The 18,666-nt window shown below is 44.2% G+C and overlaps 1 protein-coding gene across 1 annotated transcript in view; it reads left to right on the forward strand.

Annotated features, from left to right (window-relative positions):
• Window positions 1-18,666, forward strand: part of kcnq1.2 (potassium voltage-gated channel, KQT-like subfamily, member 1.2) — a 132,912-nt gene that overhangs the window by 21,889 nt on the left and 92,357 nt on the right. The window contains exons 8-14 of the mRNA XM_076299295.1: window positions 3,609-3,719; window positions 4,230-4,325; window positions 5,632-5,763; window positions 7,251-7,404; window positions 9,885-9,911; window positions 11,504-11,554; window positions 11,992-12,106. Coding sequence (XP_076155410.1) covers window positions 3,609-3,719; window positions 4,230-4,325; window positions 5,632-5,763; window positions 7,251-7,404; window positions 9,885-9,911; window positions 11,504-11,554; window positions 11,992-12,106 — 686 coding nt within the window. The remainder of the gene's footprint in view (window positions 1-3,608; window positions 3,720-4,229; window positions 4,326-5,631; window positions 5,764-7,250; window positions 7,405-9,884; window positions 9,912-11,503; window positions 11,555-11,991; window positions 12,107-18,666) is intronic.

Here is an 18,666-nt window from a genome sequence, read left to right on the forward strand (position 1 = left end):
GAGAAACCAGTGGCTGTTTTGCGCATGGGATCCTTGTGCCACAAAGGGCCGCTAATAAACCCTTTTCACCCCTGCACTCGCCTGCCTGAAAGACCTTTTAGTCCGCCACTATAAAGTGTCAGCTCCTTTAATTAAAACTTTAATTGTTGGATTACCACTGTTTTGTTGCGAGGGTCAGAAGGTATTATGGGGTCTCTGATGGCCTGTGTAACGCTGAATAAAAGCGTCTGTTTTGCATGGAGTGGGCTCTCCAGGAGTGAAATCCCGCCACAGAGGTCCGCTTCCCCTTTTGTTTTTCCTCAACTGTAAACTTGAGACTCATATGACACAGAGCCAGCACGGGGAAGTTTGACAGGCTCCGTTGGAGAGAAGGAAGGAGACGGAGAAGGGGACGGAGGGAGGGATGGAGGGAGGGAGGGATGGAGGGAGGGATGGAGGGAGGGATGGAGGGATGGAGGGCTGTGAGCTGCTTTTCCCTTCGTTTGCTCGGCACACAGGGAGCTGCAGGTGCAGGACACAGCTGGAGCTCAGTGGCATGAATCATACCTCTCCAGCTTTCCCCTCCTTTCCCCCTCTCTCTCTCTCTCTCTCTCTCTCTCTCTCTCTCTCTCTCTCTCTATTCCCCTCTCTTTACTCACTCGCTCGCTCTCTTTCTCCAAAAGTGCGGGCCAACCAGGCACACACACTATTAAAGTCACTTGATGTTGTTCCTGCTCTTGGTTCTGCTAAAACCACACCGGTGTGAGGAAACGGAGAATAAGAAAGTGAGAATAACAAAAATGGTGGAAAAAAGGACAGAAAGTGTAAGATGAACCATCCAGGGGGGGAAAAACCCCACACACATTTTCACATTTTCATCTCGGACGCCAGACACAGCCAGTGGAAATAGAGAGAGAGTAGCACACGAGCTCCAGAACAGAGGTGGGGGTGAATGAGTAGCGTTTCCCCCCTGTTCCCCCCCGAGCAGCACCGGTGCCCTGGAAGAGACTCGCGCCCTGCTCATAGAGCGTGCAGTACGAGACAGGCAGCGGAGCCGCCTCAGGGCCCAGGTGCACCACACACCACACACGGAGACGCCGCCGCGGCGGGCAGACAGTCCTCCTTTTGAGGCCACGCGGACTGGAGAGGAACCCTGTGCGTGGAGGTGCCACACACAGAGACCATAGAGCGTGCTCAATGACTCATACAGGCGGCTATGTTCTGCGTCCGCACCGAGACGGACAGAGATGGAGAGATTGCGCGGGGCTTTGAATGTGGTAATACCACACACATAGAGCAGAGAGCGTGACCCTCAGTATTGAAGAGGAGGAGGAGGAGGAGGAGGAGGATGGGATGGGGGTGGGGGGCAAATGTGGAGGTGGGTGGGGGTGTGGGGGACGGGCTGGGTCGAGGGTTATGTGGAGTGGCCTATTGCACGGCGATGTCGAGGCTATTGTTAGCCATCGGATTTACGGATTGCAGATTAAATCCCCCTGCGCTTGGCTCCCTAAAGCCTTTTGAAGCGTCTCACCTTACATCAACCCGTCCATTGTTTTGCTGTGGAGAGACGAGGAGGCGGGGACGGCAGAAAGAGAGGGAAAGAGAGAGAGAGAGAGAGAAAAGGTGGTGGATGGGGGATGGTGTGGGGTTAGCATTCACCAAAGACACTTACTGTAAGCCAAGTGCACTCCCAATGTGTCAGAATGGGCTCGCCTTTCATGAGAGCTACACGCACACGCAAAGGTATTTGTTTTCCACGCTCGCCAGGATTCCTGGGCCCTCGGCGGATTAGCGGGGGGAATTGTACCCCTCCGGAATGCACTTTAAACGCCGGGCGAGTGGTGACAGACATGGACGCCGTCCAGCGAGCCTTGATGAACTTCCCATCCCACTTGTATTATTGCCTCTGTCAGAGAAAGGGTTGGCTGAATGAAATGACATCTTTACAACGGCTGCCCCTTTATGAGCAGTGAAATGCTCTGCAGCTCTGGCTCTCAAGTGACCAGGCAGATCACCTGACCGGCCTGGAGAGGAACACCAAATACAGAGCCAATAGAAAGACGTGCAGTTGTGTCAGGATGAGGGCGTGGCCAAGTGCGCTGCGCTCTCTTGTCCCTTATGAAACACAAAGATTGGCCCCATGAATATGTGTTACGGGGCAGCCGTGGCCTACTGGTTAGCGCTTCAGACTGGGGCAGCCGTGGCCTACTGGTTAGCGCTTCGGACTTGTAACCGGAGGGTTGCCGGTTCGAACCCCAACCAGTAGGCACGGCTGAAGTGCCCTTGAGCAAGGCACCTAACCCCTCACTGCTCCCTGAGCTGCTGTTGTAGCAGGCAGCTCACTGCGCCGGGATTAGTGTGTGCTTCACCTCACTGTGTGTTTCACTGAGTGCTGAGTGTGTTTCACTAATTCACGGATTGGGATAAATGCAGAGACCAAATTTCCCTCACGGGATCAAAAGAGTAAATATACTTATACTTATACTATACACGGGATCAAAAGAGTATATATACTTATACTATACACGGTATCAAGAGAGTATATATACTTATACTATACACGGGATCAAAAGAGTATATATACTTATACTATACACGGGATCAAAAGAGTATATATACTTATACTATACACGGGATCAAAAGAGTATATATACTTATACTATACACGGGATCAAGAGAGTATATATACTTATACTATACACGGGATCAAAAGAGTATATATACTTATACTATACACGGGATCAAAAGAGTATATATACTTATACTTATACTTATATAGGGATCAAAAGAGTATATATACTTATACTATACACGGGATCAAAAGAGTATATATACTTATACTTATACTTATATAGGGATCAAAAGAGTATATATACTTATACTATACACGGGATCAAGAGAGTATATATACTTATACTTATACTATACACGGGATCAAAAGAGTATATATACTTATACTATACACGGGATCAAGAGAGTATATATACTTATACTATACACGGGATCAAAAGAGTATATATACTTATACTATACACGGGATCAAAAGAGTATATATACTTATACTATACACGGGATCAAAAGAGTATATATACTTATACTTATACTTATATAGGGATCAAAAGAGTATATATACTTATACTATACACGGGATCAAAAGAGTATATATACTTATACTTATACTATACACGGGATCAAAAGAGTATATATACTTATACTATACACGGGATCAGAAGAGTATATATACTTATACTATACACGGGATCAAAAGAGTATATATACTTATATACTTATGCCGTGGCCACTGCCGTGTCACAGTATCCTCTCAAATGTCATGTATGTCATGTGACAGTTGGATTTGGTTACGCAGCTTTAGCCGGTACTCAGTGCTCTGACCGGCAACCCTCCGGTTACAGGTCCGAAGTGCTAACCAGTAGGCCACGGCTGCCCTCATGTGACAGTTGGATTTGGTTACGCAGCTTTAGTCGGTACTCAGTGCTCTGACCGGCAACCCTCCGGTTACAGGTCCGAAGTGCTAACCAGTAGGCCACGGCTGCCCTCATGTGACAGTTGGATTTGGTTACGCAGCTTTAGTCGGTACTCAGTGCTCTGCTTCTGTTCCCTCTCTCCAGGTGACGGTGACCACGATAGGCTACGGAGACAAAGTTCCTCAGACGTGGATTGGGAAGGCCATTGCCTCCTGCTTCAGCGTCTTTGCCATCTCCTTCTTTGCCCTTCCTGCTGTGAGTATCATTCGTCACACACATTGGCAGGGTCTCAGGGCCCAAGACGGAGGTTCTTATAAAGGCTCCTGCTAAGTCATAGTTTAAAGTAGGCTGAAGTGAAACAGAGGCCCATATGCAGCAAAGGCTTTATGTAGAGATGCATCAAGACTATTTTTTCATGCTTATAATTCATGCCCAAATTAAAACTCTTACTTAGTCAAGTTGTACTATGTTAAATTCCTCAAAACATCCCTGCAGCAGTGTACATACCAAAGCACCACACGAGTTGAACTTTTATTCAATGTGTCATGGTGATTCATATGCAGCGTTGCCAAAGCAACACTGACAATACACAATAAAATGACAATATGCAATAATAATGACAAACTACCAGTAATGAAAGCAATGGGGGATGCTCAGATGAATGAGTTCTTTGTGTTGTATCTGGTGCTACGTCACTGATGTTACCTCTGTGTGTTTGTGTGTGTGTGTGTGTGTGTGTGTGTGTGTGTGTCTGTCTGTCTGCAGGGGATCCTTGGCTCAGGCTTTGCTCTGAAGGTGCAGCAGAAGCAGAGACAGAAGCACTTCAGCCGCCAGATTCCAGCTGCTGCCTCCCTCATCCAGGTATTGGAGAGAGAGAGAGAGAGAGAGAGAGAGAAAGAGAGAGGGAGAGAGAGAGCTGTGGCTCCCATTCAAAAGCACCACCTCACTGCGTCATTCCCCTCTGGGTTGCCAGCGCAAGCGAGGTGTGAGAAGGCGTTTCTGTTTGCCGTGGAGTATGAGGGTGGGCAGGGAGAGGGCCGGTGGCACGTATGTGCCCTCTTTGCAGACGCCGCCAACTTGTTAAAGCGCTGATTTATGGCAAGGCCTGCGTAGTATCTTACCCCCGTGACAGGAAGTCTCAGCTCGAACACGTCTTGCGCCACTAAATCGTTGATATTCCAGCCGCTTGAGGAGGACTCTTGTTCTCCCAGGGCCTTGCCAACATAAGCTCCCAAACCAAAGTCAAATACAAACACAGTCATAGTGCTATTTGTCGTCTGGACAATCTCTCCCTGTCCTGGTAAAGGTGAACCGTCCTGTGCTCCCAGACGGAGACAGCGGGCAAATATCAGCACTTTGAGCCAGGAGCCGACAGTTTTAAGAAACACCATTTATCCTCTAGGTAAATGGAATGACCCCAGATGCAACACCCAGACAAAATGTCCTCAGTGTCAAGCCGAGACAGCTCAAACAAACACCAGGCTACACCATGCAAACTGCTGACTGCGTTAAATAACTCTGACAAGAGTGTCCGGCTGATAGTGGATCGCTGTGGTTAGCCATCTGAGACTTTAACATGAGCAGACATGCCCTTTTTGCACCAGTGTTGTACTTATTCACAAGCATTATCCTTACTACAGAAGCTAAAATGTCCATAGGAATAATTTTTGATAAATAATGAGAAAACACACACTTTGTGTGTTTTAAAAAAGGCACACTTCATTTGTCTTTTTGATAGCGCATGTGTTAGCCCAAAAATGGGGATACAGGAAGTGAGTGTACATCTCAGGAAGTAACATTATTTTGTCTTTTAAAGAGGGCAAACAGTCTGGAGGAGTACAGTTGGGATTTGTATGTGGCTAGGCAGATGTGGATGGTGTGCTTGTGTCTCATGTGAGCTCTGAAGTGCAGTATTGTCGGAAGGTGTAGAGAAGTGAGTGAGAGAGAAGTGAGTCACTGTTCCGTGACCTTCACGTGACCTGCAGCCGCTGACACCTGATTTTGACTCCGAGCCTCATGATACTCCAGAGATTCTGCCGACTGATTTGCTGTGTGGGGCAGTGAAGTCATGGGGTGTGCTCCATAAGCTGTATTTAGAACTGTAGATATTACAGTCAGTCCGTGTCAATAGCATTGCTTTTTTCCCCTTCTTTGCTCTTTTTCTTAGACACTATGGCGGTGCTACGCTGCAGAGAAACAAGGAGGTTGTCCAGCTACATGGAAGATGTACGTGCTGACTGCCGACTACGTGCCCCCCGCAAACTCCGAAACCTCCAGCCCAGGAAACTTCAGAAAGCTGGTAAACAAAGTGATGACTGTTTCGCGCAGTAGGAACTGCAGCGTTGTGCTTAAACCCCAACTAGCATTATGCTATTAAGACTTATGCCATGCCACAAACAGGGAACAACAGCTTTGCTTTGTCTCACTGTTGTTAAGCTAAAGTGCTAACCTCAGAGCTTCTGACCACAGATTCGCTCTTCACCTCTACCTCAGGCCTGGGTTCTGTTTGCCATGTTGGAATAGGAACAAGATCCCAGGTAGTTTCCTGAGGGAACTTAGCAGTCGGAGAGAGAGGTAGTGAGTTGTTGGGCGCATTGACGAGGATCAGCGGCATCGACCAAACACAGCATTATGCCCTCTTTCACCCACCTCAGCTAGGAGCAACGTAGACTGTGCTGATGTCATGGGGAACTGACTGTGAATGAGCAAGTGTTCTACTGTGCCCCCCCCCCCCCCCCCCCCCCCCTTTGTGTTCGCCGTGATGACCCTGGGGTCCTTTTGTCTCCCCCACACAAAGACACAGTCAGATGAGATGATGTCACCGCCCGCCTTTTTTCTCGTGGGAGTAAACCTTTGTGTAGCAAAACAACAACAAAAAATCTTTGTCCAGCACTGAGTCCACATATATTAGAAGTTGGGCTGAAGGGAGGGAGGAGGAGGGGGCGGAGGGCTGGGAGGAGGGGTGGTGGCGGGGGGGGTTGAGCAAGGGGCCACTTCCGTCCTTTTCTGTTCGGTGGCGTGTGACTTTTTTTTTTTCTCTCTCTCTCTCTCTCACTGTCTCGGTCCTAATGAGTCATTCACTGGAGGAGAGCTGAAGTCAAAGCTGGCCAGGGGGCTCGACTCATTCCGAGCAGTCAAAGGAGTTAGAGTTAGTTTGGAAACCACAGGCAAATAAAAACGCAAATATCTGCAGACCGAAAGCAGCATAAAGCCCCCTCTCGGCCGGATGCAGGTCGCAGGTCGTAATGCGCTCGCCCCCGTGTGAAAGTGAAGTCGATCAGAACTCCCTTTTCTGTGTGTTGCAAGGAGGTTTGAAAGATACACTCCACAAACAGTGAACAGACAGAGCAAATATTTGGTGAAGTGACAAAACTTCTTGTGCAGATGGGTGATATTTATAGATTGGCTAAAGATTAACCTGTACTGGCCTGTGCAAACATGTCACGTTTTTATGTTGTTTTGCGTCCATAAAGATAATTAATTCGTTCCCTGACATTATTGTTGATTGATGACAAGTCAAGACAATGCAAGTCTGAATAGCATGCTCTTAAATCTACCAGTCATCATAGACGTGTTTGTTCACTGACTAAATGAGATGCTGGTTGCATGTTAATATCTATGAGCCCTTTAGTCTCGTGTGGGGGCATTAAATGCTCCTCTGTCAATGACACTTGAGAAAAGAACATTTCTGATAGTGATTTCTCTCTCTCTCTCTGTCTTTCTGTGTCTGTCTGTCTGTCTCTCTCTCTCTCTCTCTGTCTGTGTTTTGCTCTCTCTTGTCCCCAGAGTAAACGCTACAAAAGGAAGCTGAGATCTCGTGATAATGGCTCCTTCAGCTCAGCAGGAGACAAGCCCTTGTCCATTCCACAGATCACGTATGACCACATCGATGACAAAGACGAGAAGAAAGACATGCCCTTCTTCCTTGAAGAGCCCACCGGTAGCACAACATCAGTCACTTCTTTCACTTCTGAAGTGTTAGACTGTTGTTGTAAACAAAGACAGACAACAAACTGAATCTGAACTGGATCTGAATTTTTAATTTATGAACATTTTAATCTTTGCTTGATTCGTCCGATGCAGTGTGAGAGTCTTGCAGCATTACTTGCTAGACATGTGACATTTGCCTTGTTTAAAAACTGACGGTAATGTGTGAAATGAATATTAGTGTGATGGTCATATGTCTAAAAACATTGACTTTATAATATTTTAGTTTAAAGTCTGTAATGTGTCAGGCATATGCTAAAAAAGGAGCACAAACTAAACTAAACTTCTCATTGGAATTGGATGAACTGTATGATGTTTGATGCACATAATTTGGAGATCCGGCTTCACAAACAGAAAAATGGTATAGTGAGTGAAGTGCAAACCTTCAGCCGAACCCATTAGGGCAGGGTTCAGTAAACCAAAGAGTAAAGTTTGAGGATGCGTTTTAGTGAAATTCCGTCAGTTGGCGTGTGACTGTAGAGGTTTCGGTTTGTGTAATGTTTGTGGAAAGCACAGGGGGCGGGTGTGGAGTGAAACGGTTGGGTGTAGAGTTGTTTGTGTTTGGGTTTAAACTCTGTGTGGAGTGAAACGGTTGGGTGTAGAGTTGTTTGTGTTTGGGTTGGGTGTAGAGTTGTTTGTGTTTGGGTTGGGTGTAGAGTTGTTTGTGTTTGGGTTGAGTGTAGAGTTGTTTGTGTTTGGGTTTAAACTCTGTGTGGAGTGAAACGGTTGGGTGTAGAGTTGTTTGTGTTTGGGTTGGGTGTAGAGTTGTTTGTGTTTGGGTTGGGTGTAGAGTTGTTTGTGTTTGGGTTGGGTGTAGAGTTGTTTGTGTTTGGGTTTAAACTCTGTGTGGAGTGAAACGGTTGGGTGTAGAGTTGTTTGTGTTTGGGTTGGGTGTAGAGTTGTTTGTGTTTGGGTTGGGTGTAGAGTTGTTTGTGTTTGGGTTGGGTGTAGAGTTGTTTGTGTTTTGGGTTTAAACTCCCTGGCCTGCCTCTGCCACTATCTCCAGGCCTTAAGGTGGACACCACATGGGCTCAGAGGGCCAGATGGAAATCATTACCGCTGCACACAGGCGATTACAGGCCATGTTTACCTGCATTGCGTGCTATGCAGGCCTCATCAATTAACAACATGATTTATTTCGCACGACAAAAATATGTACAGAGCGACCTCCGTGGGGAGTCCATTATAGTTTGTGGTTTTGTATATTTGCATTTTTCACGGATGTACAGTTCTGTGTGTTAGAGTCTGCCCATTTGTTTCATATTATATTAGTCCCACTTCAGTGACCATTTCCCTAAACACATGTGGTTTATTTATAAGAGCTGGTTAGTTCATACGGGAAAGCTATGGTAATCTAAAGCAAATTTATAAAAACTGGACTGATGTTGGTTCAAGTAAATATGACAACTCTAGTCCCTACTTTAGAATTTATATTAAATAGATTCCATGGAAAGAAAAGATGTTATGCATTAGTGTTATGCATTAATGCATCAATTATATGGGCATATGACATCTACAGTCAGATGAGCAAAATCAGTTGTTTGCTCCAGTATATTTTGAGACTTTTGTACTTGTTATTTTAGAAACTAATATAGGCTTGAAGGCATAACATTCACTGGTGACAGATGTTTTTTTTTTGTTTGTTTTTTTAAGGAGGCCATACTGTGTGAAATGGTGTCTGGACCAAATCTTCCCTCACTGTAGTCCTTTACGACCTTTGCTATCAGGTGGCATTATCATCAAAGCAGAGGCTTTTCAGTGCAAGTGCTACCAGCAGAGAAGTTACTGATAAAAAATGGAATCTGGTTTGGTACTTAATTGGTAGTGTGTAGTGGAGAGATAATGAACAAAACCATATGTCTGTCCGCCTTTGAACTGTGAAAAATCCCCTTTGGAGTTTTTAGGACATTCCCTGTGTACATTTACTAATGGATAGCGTGAGTGTTTGATGGTGAATATAAAAACAATATTTATGGATCTGTAACTGCTTTAATAGGGACATTTCAAACGAACTCAGGCCTTGTGAGCCATAATTGTGTTTGCGCGTGAGAACTTTTGCTCGTTAATGGCAACAAGTGAAGATAATGCCACATAAACTGTCTGGATGGCATTCACACATCGAGGAATTAGGTATCTACAGTATATCTTGTGATATACTAGGCTAGCATAATTGTGTTTGCGCGTGAGAACTTTTGCTCGTTAATGGCAACAAGTCAAGATAATGCCACATAAACTGTCTGGATGGCATTCACACATCAAGGAATTAAGTATACAAGCAAACACAAAAAGATATACTAGCAAACACAAGAATTGCTAGCCTAGTATATCTCCATCTGGAGCGTTTCAATGGCCCATCACTGCTGCTAATGTGTTTGGAGACTTTTATGAAGGATTGGTTTGTGTAGTTAAAAAGTGCCCTGTCTCTTTTCACAGGCATCACCAGGATGTTCAAGCAGACAGGTGAGCCTGTTGATTGTGTGATGCCCGAGTCCTGCCGTGGGATGCTGTTATCTCTGTCTGGATGTCCGTCTCTTGCTGGGCCTTGGCGTCCATTCTGGGTGTTATCTGCATGGCTTTGTGATTGTGTTGAGCTGTTGGCCAGCGTTGTGGGAACAGGCCTGTAGAGGGAGGCGGGCGGGGGGTGTCGGGGGGGGGGGGGGGGGTTTCCCAGCGTTGGTCACATGCCCATTATAGGTGGGGTTTTTCAGAGATCTTAGGATGAGTTTGAAAGTAAGATGAACCATGTAGTGAGAAGTTTTCCAGAAGTGAGCCATATTCATCTTTGGCCCAGTCTTTTGTGCCAAAGTGCAATGTAATTATTTGCATAGCATTGTTTACTGTGGCTTTGCAACAGAAGCCATACTGTATGTTCCATTGCTGAGAAGCTTAGTAACCACAGAAAATAATGAAAAACCACAAGGAGACGTGAGACAAGACAAGACTGGAACCTCGAGTCATCGCACCAGATGTGCTCCTAAATCCACCAGTTGTGCTGCTGGTCCTGTGAACAGATTGCCCGTGCTCCCCACCCCATTGCAACTCCCCACCCCTAGAGTATCTCAGGCAGTATTTCAGTCAGACCTCCACCTTGTCATCGGCACTCGTGCTCCTCGGAGGCACAGGCTTTTTGTCTGGCTGCTCCATCAGTGTGATGTTTGGCAAATTCATTTGTGTTGAGTGCCCCAGGGCCTGCTGGGAAGGCGGCGGCGTGGCGGAGGGCTGGCTGGTTGCTGAGGGAAGAGCGGAGTGATAAACGTGCTCCATTGTAGAGCTTCACTGGTCAGAAATAAAACTGCCGTCATTGTTTCATTTAATCAACATCCGGCTTATCGCTTATCTGTCTGCCTGGCCCCGTGTGTGAGAATCTCTGAATGGGGCTCCCCCCCCCCCCCCCCCCCAATAGTCACTGTGGCCCCTGCATGTTTTCATTCGCCGGGGCCTTCCAAGCCAAACGTGTTTGAACAGACCGGGACGATATTAATAAAGCAGCATTGTTTGTGTAGTCGATAAGCCCAGCGCGCCTCTGATGAATGAGAAGCAGTGCGGCTGGAGAGAAAGCCTCGTTCCCAACTCTGCTCTCTCCGCTTCTCCACACTCTACTCCTCTGGAGAGAAAGCCTCGTTCCCAACTTCTCCACACTCTACTCCTCTCTGTGGACCTAAACCAACCGTGATGCCAACCGTGATGCCTGCACTTCTGTGAATAAAACAACCCCCTTTCACAAGGCCACAGAGGCTTCCGCTGTAATGTTTTGCTTGGAGTCTTGGTGCACTTCCTAAACTAAGATAGTTTTCTGGATCAAGGAACTGTTAGAACAGTTGCTTTTAACATGTGGACACTATACCTTGTTGGCCTTGTTTAACCTCTGTTGTTTTGGGCCCCACAAATGAGTGTCTCCTCACCATACCAATCATCTGCAGTTCTTACAATAGAAAATAACGTATGTAGTCGCTAGTGCAGAGTAGTGTGCTGTAGGGTAGTGTAGATTGTTTGTTATGTGCATGCCCGCATGACTTGTTTGTTTATATTTTTGTCTGATTGCACGCGTCCAGACCCGCACCACTCCTGGTCCTCTTTCACCCTGAGCTGTCCTGCCTCTCCAGGTATCAGCACCGCGCTCTCCTCTGTTTCCCTATCAGCACCATTGTACTCATACAATACTGTATTAGGGCAATACCATGGAAAATCACATTTTTTGTAACGTCCATAACGCCAATAAAATGTGATGGTATTGTATGATGTGAATGATTACATGACATTTGAGCATTTGCTATGTTTGGCTGAAGAATGTAAATGAGAAAAAATGCACAAAAAATGAATTTTATCATTCACAAGGCATTTTATTATTCACAAGGCATTTCACTGGCGTTATGGATGTGACAAAAAGTTAATTTTCCGTGGAATTGCCCATTACACTGTGAATGGTATTGCAAGTGTATTGGTGAGAATGAACCCAAATCAAGGCCACGTGTTGTGAACCCCAAATCAAGGCCACGTGTTGTTTTCCAATTCTTATTTGTTTGTTTGTTTGCTTTTTCAGTGAAGAAAAAACTGGACGGAGCTGGGGGAGACATCACGCGAACGAATAGCCTCGTGGACGACATTGACTTTGTCAGTGAGGACATCTCTTTGCCTGCCGTCACTGACCCAGCTCAGTGAGTATTTTTTTTATATCCTCATTAAGTTTCTGTATTTGTATATTTGTATGTATATCCATTATGATATCCGCCTCTCCGCCCATAGGCCTATCATCCCTTCATTCTTCTGTCCATCCATTAAAAGCATATCACATGGATGTGTTACATGTTGGCTACACCCCCACACCATAACCAGGCTTTTAAATATGAACCTTTTAAGTGCTAAGTCTCATGGGGGGTGTAATATGGTGACTTTAAAGCCTACAGACATGAGACGTCAGTGAAAAGAAACAGATGTGTTGGTACGGGGGCATGAGAATCTTAGATCATAACATAATCATTGCGTGTTTAAGGGCTGAGCCAAGCACAAGCAGATCATGGCCTGAAGTTAATGCAACACACAAGTGCAGGATTACGTGTTGTGCTTCTTATGTAATTCATAATTCTTGATTTATATCAGGATATTCCAGACCAGTCACACAATCACAATAGCAGTAGAGTCAATAAAGAAATGGTCAACAAGATGTACCGGTACAAAATATCACAGCCGTTCAGTCCTGTATACCGGTATATACTCTCCGCGAAAATAAATCACGCTTGTCAATTTGTCTCCATTGTCTCCGAGGTTAAAACACTCTTGCAACTTTTGTGTATGCTTGTATATGCGTGCCTGTGTGTGTGTGTGTGTGTGTGTGTGTGTGTGTGTGTGTGTGTGTGTGTGTGTGTGTGTGCTTGTGTGTATGTACAGTGGGCAGTGCTTCGACTTGGCCAGCTTCCCTCGCGGTCCGCGCGCGGGATCACGAGGGATCACGCGGTATCACGCGACTTTAATTTGTATTTTTCCAGTGACGCTGCAACGACGCTGCAACAACCCAAACAACTGGCAGATGTCTCAAGTGAGCAGGGTGTCTCGTAAAAAGAAATGGAGCCTGGAAAACCCTACACAGACTTCACTACAGACTTTAGCAGACTGGTTTAGAAATAATTTAATAGCCAGAAATATGCCTGCCCTGCCCTAATAAAGAAATATTTGGTTACCTGCGAGTGAATCCCGTTTGCAGCCGTAGAAGAAACGCAGGACAAATTAAACATTCATTCAACTTTTTCATTTCATAGAAGGGCGGATGGATTCAACCACGAGGACGGCAATGAGTTGTTAACAGACATGAAGACATATAGCCTAGTAGCAATCTATCTAAAATAACGCGTTAAAAAAATAATAACGCGTAAAATAATGCGTTCACTAAACAAAGATTATGGAAATTAAACACCACTTTTCCATCAAAAAGCTTGTTGTAAAAGGCATAACTTGTTAGATTTAAGAACTAGGTTCGCTAGCTCTGTGTGTTATGAGTCCCATAGAACAACAATGCCATCTACTGGATTAGAAAGTGTCAGCAGGCTACTTGTGGATCTGGGTGGCTTCTCTGCCGCAAAGTTTGTCTCAAAAATACGTGTGCTGATCCACAAATGCGAAAACGAAAACTGTGTGTGCTGGTGATCCACAAATGCAAAATTAGATTTCACAAACACAATTTTCAGTTTTACAAATGCCATTTCTCTGCTGTTTTTAACATTATCATTTGCTTATGTCATGTCAGTCAAAATGAACTATACTTATGGATACTGAATAGTCGTTCCCAATAAAACTAATAGTCTTCATTTCATTGCTTGAGTCATTACATACAAAATTGGTGAACTAGTTATCAAATTCTGTCACAATGCTGTAGAATTGCAAAGAGCATACAGTAAAAATTTACGTATTCAGTGTCTTGTACTCACTTACTCCCCTAACTACAGCAATGTGTAACTTTACTGTAGTTTTCAAATGGCTGTACAAGTACTGTATAGTGCTGTCTTGAGCATGTTCAGGTAGTGTCACCGAGTTCTGACCTTTTTTTGCATTGGAAAACACTGAGAGAACTGTCATAATGAAAACATGACAAAGCCATTTGACTATCTTGTTCATAAATGATGGTGTCAAGACTTCTCATTTTGATGACACTGACAGTTTCATTGACATGAATACCTGCTTTTGAGGAATGGACTATCCATTTTGAGCAAGTGACGTGCTTTTGCAGGTCATCCACTAGGTTTTGCAGTTTGCACTAATTGTTTTGAGAAATGCACTAACTGCTGTGCAAATGTTAATAGTGATGTGAGAATAGCACCAAAGCGACTGAGAAAAACTGTAACTGACCGCAAGTTGGCTGGGGGGCAGGGGGGGCAACAAATCAAATCACACCTTCCCACCTCTGTGACAGCTTCAAAGAAGTCGAGAGGACACCTAACTCACAGACCTATTCACAAACCGGTTTTGTGGCATTTCGCCATGTTTTGAAATCCTATGCGGCTACAGGAGCTTCCAATCGTGAGGAAACAATTTTGCATTGTAGGCATAACTAACATGCAATAACGCCACCAACAACAACCAAAACTAGGCTACTCATTGTCAACAACGTAAATTAAATGTAACATTATTGTGAATCAAATTAAAATGTTCTCTTTTGCAAGCGTAGGCATAGGCATAGTAACAGATTCATTTAATAATGTTACAAAGATACTACATCAATCCGTATGTTTCATTAGGCTACTAGGCTATTTGTTTTGCCTTACTCTTGATTAATTTAGGCTAGGGCTTTTTATTCAGTTATTCATCATCTTCCGTCCTTGTGTAGCGCATGCATTCTCAGACCTGTCACCTGCCACTCATCATCGTACTGTAAGGGAGGTGTTTGGAATCATTCCTGCGTTACAGTCATCAGCCAATCAAGGTGGTCACTTCAGTCAAGCTCGTGCATGAGTAATAACGTCATCCATAGCAACGAAGACTCACTCACTCTTAGTCAAAGATTCTAGAGCGCTCCGCTCCAGAATCTGTTCAGGAGTTGTCATTTTTCCTTACTAAGAGTAGGTCTGAAAGGCTTTGTGAATAACTTAATAAGAGAAACTCCTAGCTAAAATATTTTATTGTTATTTAGGAGTAGCCTACTCCTAGTGGTAAGATAAAAGGCTTTGTGAATATGGCCCCTGGTGTCTAACCCAATGCATAGCCCATTTACACAAAATAATGGTTGAATATTAGGCTACTGATGATCATTGTTATTTAAGAACATGCAGTGCGCGTACTGTAGGGCACCAAAAACATCTTGCTCGTAAAAAATCATCATACCGCACATTGTGGCTGGTCTGTTATTTAACCTACTTACTGTAGGCTGCGCAAACCACAGGCCTTTATTTTGGGCAAGCCTGCATTCGAGGCAGGCCTTCTGTTGAAGAATTTTATATAAAGCTTGCGCTAACAGTAATCCTCCTGCCCCCGATACCACAGCTGTGGATAGTGTGGAATGTTCAAGTAATAACACAATCCAATGTGTGTCTCAATTGTCCCCCGCTGACCACCTCACACATTTCTCTAGATTTTGCAATGACCTTACATGACACAATGCCATAAAATGACAGTTTTTAGGACACAGAATAATGTTTGTAATGATACCAGTTAGGCCTACGTTAAACAGTAACATAAGTGTAATGAGCTATTCATTGTCGAAGGTGCATGGTGAAGTGAAATTCTTACTTTTGAAAACAAACATTTGCCGATATCATTGGATAGGGGATAGGCCTACTTGTTTATTTTTTACGTAGCCTACAATGGCCAGTTCTGAAATTACTCATTTTGAAACATTTGTATGGTTATATTGCTTGACTTAAATCCCAGAGAGTAGGCTACCGCACCCCACAGTGATGGGCCTAGCGGTCTTACGCGTTCAGTGTGGGGTATAAACAAGCTGAGAATTTAGCGGTGTCACGTCTGGGGAGCTCTTTGAAGCTTGGGATAATGTGGTACAGTTACTACAGTAACAGTAGGCTTTGTTTGAATGCTGTTCAACAAATAGTAGTTGATTATAAAGGCAACTTTCTGTTGCAATATTCTGTGTGTTCTGGACTGCAGGTAACTTGTTAAGCCAGTGGTTCTCAAACTTTTTCTTTCATTCCCCACTTTGATCAAGAGGGCATTGACTGATGATAGTGGAGATAACGTGTTATCCCGAGGCCTTTGCAAGTCAGCATCTCCGACGGTAGTCTAGGTTTTCGATGTCCCAAACGGAGAGCCATACTTTATTGTTTTAATGATCTCTATGCTACTCACCAAAATGTAGGCATGGGAACATGATGAAGTATCCAACTGTCGTGTGTTAAATTATTGTGATTAAGAGCCAGTGGTTTTCAAACATTATGCGTGACTCCGACATCTAACGAAATGCAACAGGCTCATATCGTCCTCGCATTCGCAAAATGAGGACATACAGACTGCTCAGATAACTGGTGTACCTCCAGTTTTGCACTGTTTTAGTCAAGTTATAGGCCGGTTTTAGTCAAGTTATAGGCCTGTTTACCTTTAAAGGTTCTGCATTCTGCATTTTGCAATGAGCAGTGCTTTCCCTTTTGAATTGGAAATGCTCTGTGTCATTGTGTGTGTGTGTGTGTGTGTTTCTATGAATTGTTAATCCGGCCCTGCCCCCAACAACTCACCTTTCCACCTCTCCACCTCTGGCCTATTGTCCAGGAGGAGGAGGGGCCTGAGGCCTGGACAAAGTCATCAACAGAGTCATAGCACTGAAGGGGCAACTGGCATGTGATCTCCCCACGGGCCAATGGATGTACAAGTTTTCTCCTGTGCCTACGATATTTAATACAGTGTTTTGTCAAATTGCAAATTGCTATTCGTTTTAACGAATTTTTATGATGGTATGAAGTACTTTTTGTATAGGCTACTATCTTAATTGGTTTATACTCAATACTTGACCAATGGCTATTGCATCTTTCTATTGCAAGTGAGAATGTGGCAGGTGATCTACTGTAGCCTATAGGCTTCATAAAATAAAATAAACAGGGGTGCGTTTCCTGTACAGCTACAGAGGTTAGCTTTTTACTAACGTGGTACGATGCATCGTTCAACTAACCAACATGTAAGTTACGACTGTTTCCCAAAACTTTCGTACTTACATAGTACTTGTAAGTTTGGACCATAATAGTTTCCAAACTTCAGTAGTCTGGACTAAGGTGGTTAATGACGTTTAGTACCATGTGACGGGCACACCTGCACATACAGTAACAGAGACTTAATGATGGACTACCTTAGTTTAATCCATGAAATCTGTTTTTCTCAGGGTCATCAAGTTAATTCATTGGTTCATATAGACTGACCTTGTAAATTAACCACTGCTTTGAATTAACGTTTAACACGTGTCATTTAAATGTGCTAGTGAAACAGTTGTGTACTCTATTGTTATTTATCCCCTATTCACCCACGCCGTCAATTCTGTGGCGCAGTGCGTTAAGGCCGGCTGATGACAGCCGCCGTTACGCAGCAGTTATCAGTCCCCTGTCCAAGACTTCGAATCTGGGTTAAGCGTAGTTAGCTTTTGGGAAACGCACCCCTGATGTCTGATCAGTGGAATATGGGGAGGGAAGTGGCAGTGTTTTTTTGCGCATCTGCAGAAGTCAGCCAAATATGAATGTAATTCTGCGGCATAAAGCCATTTGTTTATTGTACAGAAAAATAATGTCAAGCAGTCAATTGACTACATTGCAGTCAAGAAGTAGGGCAAATTAATTTACGAAACCAAAACGTGGGTCATAGTTGTCTAAGCCTCTATTGCGTAGCCTGTTAAAAACATCGCCAGATAGTATTAAATCGGCAACAACATTGTTTTCTGCAGAAGCCTACACAAGGCTACAGATTAATTCTGAACAGTTATTTCTCTACTGGCTCAATTATCACACAAGACACTGTTTTGATTTGCGTAGTTGCGTTATCCCCAACACTGACAATAATGTAGACAGCAAATTTCGATTTTGATTTTCGATACCACCGTGTAGTCAAGCCTTAAGCCATACCCAAGTAGCCTAAATCGAGGTAATGTTTAATTATGCATGATTTATTTTGTTATTGAATTCGTAGGCTGGGATTCCTCTCGGCAACAATAATGTTTAATGGTAGCCTCCTGTTTTTTCAGAAGGGGCGGCAGGCAGAGCGAAGCACAGTGGCTGAAAGTGGTACTAAAGCTTCACGCAGCTTCACGCCTCGAAATGCGCGACTGAAGTGGCCATTTGAAAGCGACGCCCACTGTATGCACGTGTGTTTATATGTGTGTGTCTGTGTGTGTGTGAGAGAGAAAGAGAGTGTGTGTGTGACAGTCCTGCCTTGTAGGTTAATCATACACATGACATTTGGTGCAGTTCAGAACATCTCAACTCAAGGGCTATTAAAGCAGTATAATATTGCATTTTCATTTTTTACCGGGGGTGCAAATTACAAATGAGTGGTTATGTGCTAGGTTGATCAACATTCCATAAAAATGTCATCATCCTCGGTGCCACAATTTAGATTATTTATACAATCCCTATATGACCGCTATGCAGCGACGGTCATAATTATGTTTGGTACAGAAACTCTATTCTGCTGTCATACAGTGTTGTTTCTTACGTGTTAAGTTGAACTGACACAGAAAAGCATCTGAAATTGTTTGACAGTGTTTAGCTGTTGACTTGCTGTGTCGTTTGGTAAACTCATC

The sequence above is a fragment of the Alosa pseudoharengus genome, unplaced genomic scaffold, assembly GCF_046254945.1.
Source record: "Alosa pseudoharengus isolate Yale_2024_CS ecotype anadromous, Long Island Sound unplaced genomic scaffold, YU_APseudo_1.1 YU_APseudo_1.1_scf_10, whole genome shotgun sequence".
Lineage (NCBI taxonomy): Eukaryota > Metazoa > Chordata > Actinopteri > Clupeiformes > Clupeidae > Alosa > Alosa pseudoharengus.